General features: G+C 34.8%; 1 protein-coding gene across 1 annotated transcript; it reads left to right on the forward strand.

The window, feature by feature from the left end:
• Nucleotides 1-749: 749 nt before the first annotated feature.
• Nucleotides 750-3,795, forward strand: LOC121116150 (uncharacterized). The gene is made up of 2 exons (XM_040710383.2): nt 750-1,033; nt 2,692-3,795. The coding sequence occupies exons 1-2, from the start codon at nt 796-798 to the stop codon at nt 3,018-3,020; spliced, it is 567 nt and encodes a 188-aa protein (XP_040566317.1). The 5' UTR covers nt 750-795; the 3' UTR covers nt 3,021-3,795.
• Nucleotides 3,796-4,932: the final 1,137 nt, after the last annotated feature.

Genomic DNA, 4,932 nt, shown 5'->3' on the forward strand with positions numbered 1-4,932 from the left:
GTCTAAATGAACGTGCATAGTTTGGTATTCCTAGATGCTCATATGGAAGTTGAAACACCAAATGGAAAGCAAAAAACCAGAGGAAAAGCTTTCAAATAATGACCTCTGCATTGGAGATACAATCATCAGTCATAAAGTTTTCCCCTCAAAACAGTTATCATTATTCTTTTATTCTTCAAGAGAGAACACAAATGTATAAATTAATCACTAGTGTCTAACGAACGGAACGTAAACATAAAAATTTGTTACTGAGTTATAAGTGTAAGTTCTCGTTGGACTCGGAGTAGAATTGAGGATCGACATTGGAGTAATCCCTTTCATGAATTTCAGAGAGTTACACTGAGGGTTTGAAAGTGTTATTCCTTGTTGGACTCGGAGTAGAATTGATGATCGACATCGGAGTAATCCCTTCCTATATTATTGATGGGTACTTAGTGGGGAATTGTGTTTGAATTTAATTAAACGTCGTAGCAGCTAGGTTGCTCTTCTCCCACACATTTTTGAAAATGTTAGGGTGACCACGTTAATTTTTGCTTTCTTTTTTAGCGTACCAGCAGTGAGGGATTGAGATGTAAAAAATAAGTACTACTAAAATGATTAAGGTATATATATCTAAAAGGTTCATGAATAGCTAGAAACTATTCCCTACGTCATCTAAATAAAACAATAGTGATATATAGCAGAAATAGAACGTAAGCTATAGAAACGAAGGCTTAAAGGTCCTCCATTTCATTTAGATGGCTTCTTAAAGAAAGAAATATACATTCTATCCAGTTGACTCAGTTGAATAATAATATGAAAACTTCAAACATGAACTCCAAGTTCTTCTTTGGTGGGACTTGTTCCACTACCTCAACGGCTTTCGCCTCCTCGAGAGACTCGGGACTCAACACCTCCTTTGATTCCTATTCATCCTCTTCTACTTCTTCTACCAAACTCAAGGATGAGGTGAAAATTGATCATTGCTTTGATCTCTCCTTAATACGTAAAATCAATGCTACTTATGCCTCTCAAGAAAACGAATCCGAAGAGGGTAATGAATATGTTTTTCTTAAGGTTTTTTAATTTCCAACCTAATTCTAACCCAAGCTATATATTTTTTAATCAAAATTAAGTTGCCTATGAAAATATTTTTTTGTCCACTTGGGCACTAAATATTATTGATGCCATGAATAATATTTTCAAGACATATATACATATGTGAACATAATATATTCACTAACACAAAAATATACGTTGTATATTTTTGTATTTGTATTTTTGTATACAGCTGTCCATTTTTCTGCTCCGTTACCCATAGGTAGTGTTCTATACGCTGATACGTTGAATTAGAATTAGTTCTTGTTAGGCTCCTCCAAATACTTTTCTACAGTTATTGAATAATAATTCCATAGCTTGGAAGTATAGCCTAACTACCAACTGATTTTAGGACCTTTTTCTGTTTGTTTATGAGGGAAAGGTTGTGTGATTCAATGAAGGTATCGACGTGTTCTATAGTTGATTATGTCATTTTTATTGAACTAAGAAATTACGACGAAGGGAAGGCAAAATTGCACTCCTGACGATCATAAAGTAACACAATCAGTCCTATCTCAAAAGCATAATCTTGTGGTCAAGAAAAGGCAGGCCTGCAGAGTGGGGACAAAAAATGCCCCTCTCCGACTCCAGTATTTTGAAAGTCACCAATTCCCACTCAAACACACTTTCTTTTTAATAATATATTTTGTAGCCTATATAAGTACTATTGAGTCATTTGTGTCTGGAGACTATAAATATAGATCTAATTTATAGCTATAGGTAGTTATTAATTATATTTAGTAAATAATTCTGCCAGGTATAAAGAAAATGTTTGGTATAAAAGATATTTAAGAAAATGAAATGGATCAAAATCCATTTATTGTTAAAGCATTCACTAGTTTCTGAACATACTTTATCAACTCGTAACCGAGGAACAACGTTACAAAAAACTTCTCACTCCAACGTTACACTTTACTCTGATGATGTTGACTATTCCAAGACTAAGTAATGAACTAGCATGGCTAGTGGCTATGTTCTACCCCACGTAATAACTTAGACTTAAAATATATTCGGGAATTGTGATCGTATAGACTATTGAGCACGTTTGAATGAAGTAAACTTATAAAATGTTTAACTTTCAAGTTTCATAAATTAATTTGACTTAATATCTATAGTTTATAACCATTTAAGAAAACACTTTTAGTACACTCAATGTAAGCCTAAGATCATAAATATGTTTTATTTACATAAATTATAATAATTTTTGTAGCCGGAGTCGGTACAAATTTACCAACTTCGACTCCACCAAAAAAGGCACCGACTACGACTCTGCAATTTCACGTAATAGATATCTTAAAGCTAACCAGCACATTTCCCTACTTTTTTCTATAACCTGATCATAACAGCGATATATTTTTTTAAAAATAAAGATATTTATACGGGGACATGTAGCAAGGGTGTAGGGGAACCATAGGGTCTTAATTATATATATAATATAATTAATAATTATCATATAGCCACCAAAGCCATAAATTACATTGCAGTTTTATTGGCCTCCCACTTTCAAAAACGGAGCCTGATATGTCCCTACAGTTTAAGAAAGGCCTGCTTAATTGAATAATCATTTCACCAAAATAAAAATAGTTAATAAATATGTATCTATTTTAACCTTAGAGAATGAGAGCCTCCACATGTCTTCTATCCGTTATGGAATTAAACTCCAAACAGCCCTCTCCCTAACCTCCTTTGATCAGGAGGACACAGATTCAAACCATTGCAAATCCCTACCGAGCAACAACTACTCCACAAATACCTACAGGAATGAAGTGGACTCGGATTTCGAGGATGACGACGAACAACAAGTAGTAGAAGAGGAAGTGGATGAGGCCATTCATGTACTGGATGAAGTGATAGAAGACTTTGAGGAGGATGAATCCTCTTTATATATAGACTTGCGGAGGAGTGAGCAATATGGGAGTAAGGAGTCATTGTATGGCTGTTGAAGAGTCAGTCCTTGTCTATAAAAAAAATCTTTTATTTTTCTGTCAAAACTTGCTGTAATATTCATCATGGATCCTTCCTTCTTTTTTCCCCCCCGTAAACAAAAAAAAGAAAAAAAAAAGAAAAGGACCTCGACGGCGGCTTCTCCTCTTCAACCCTCATCCCCCCACAAAAATGAAGAAGAAGAAATGCACAGGAAACTCAAACTCATTCTATTATCGTTCCTTTTCTATACTTTTTAAGCCAAAAATAAGTCAATTCTTCTATGGTGTACACTCAGTAGACTACATACATAGTTTAAAGAGCTATTTAAATCTGTTTTAGGCGTGCTTTTCCCCCTCATTATTCTACTACTTGCTACTACTTCAAGGGCTCCTTCCAACGGGCGCGCGTATCTTCTTATTGAAACATTCTACAACATAAATAATAATAAACAATATATTATTTTTTTCAATATGATTCCTAGGAGTAGTATGACTGCTGGAGAGCTAGAGTGTGTTCTCCTCGGGGTCACATGAAACAAGGAAGAAGAAGAAGACAAATATGTACACACACACACTCAAAAAAAAAAACGGGCGTGCGGAAAACACGACGTTTCGCCTCCACCTTTTTATTGTTATTATTATTACACATATTTTTGAATAGTTATTTTTACATTTATATAACATATATTTAGAGAGGGAGAGAGCCGCCAACAAGACTGTAAAAAAAGAAAGAAAAATGCATTGGAACTGCACTGTAAAAAGAAAAATACACATTACAATAGTTGTGACGTCATTGATGACGTAGCTTTACTAATAACAATAAAGGGATTTTAGGATTATATATTGTCAAATTGGAGGGGATTGCATGCGGCGGAGGGAAGAATCCGTGGACCACGTGGGTAGGAGTAACTAATAAGGGATTTCGTTCACTAGGACGGTAGGGAGGGAGAGGGAAAGGACTCTCATTATTCCAGTACTAGTATAATAACAAAACAAGAGAGAGGAAAAAAGGAGAATAAGACTTTATTTACCGATGGAGTCAGATACTGGTTTTTTTCTTCTCCTCTTTGGTTCTCTAGGAGTATCTACCATGCTAATGAGAAATATATTTTTAATACTTATTCCAAGTTGTTGGTTTTTTGTTGTTGTGTTTTAGGGTCAGGTCGACTTGAGTCGAGTCGAACCAGTTTTTAGGGATCCACACAAGTCAATGAATTAGACAAGAGGGGGGGAGAATTAACTAACTCTTGTCCATTTAATTATTCAGTGAAACAAGTCAGGGTACATTGTATATGTTTCCCGCACGTTATATGTATATTATCTTTCTATCTCGAAATTGAAGATATCAAAGGCGGGAATTCAATTATTGCAAGCTTTTAATAATAAGGAAATAACTTAGCTAAGTTTTGCAAAGAATCCTCTCCATTATACCTACTATGTTCCTGTAATTATGCTGTAATGGTTACTGGTAGATACAAGAAAAAAGTCGTAGTGCTTTACTGAATAAGAATTGATCACCTCAAGCCTAATCCCTCAGTTCGGAGATACACTTTGCCTCCATCCCAGACTATTTCTTTAGATACAAACTCACAGCCTCCTCCACATAATGAGGCTTTCAATTTACTTTCATGATCCTCCAAAGTGCTAATTGTCCAAATATCTCTATTTTTTCGAGATATTTGGACAAAAGAAAAAAATAAACGTGCGGACAAACTTATACAATGTACCCACACTTCTTGTACCCTTACTTTCGGCGAATTTTGATTGTCTTTTATTAGCAGGAATGAGAGAATATTTTTATTAGCTGAGAAATCCAGCAATTCTTCGTAACAAACTGTTGTATAGACCTAGTCAGTCTATCTCCTCAGTGATTTAAAGAACCATATTATAAATTAAGAGTAATGAGAAAATCACTTTTGGCCAGGCCCAG

The sequence above is a fragment of the Lepeophtheirus salmonis genome, chromosome 4 (assembly GCF_016086655.4).
Source record: "Lepeophtheirus salmonis chromosome 4, UVic_Lsal_1.4, whole genome shotgun sequence".
NCBI classification, from domain to species: domain Eukaryota; kingdom Metazoa; phylum Arthropoda; class Copepoda; order Siphonostomatoida; family Caligidae; genus Lepeophtheirus; species Lepeophtheirus salmonis.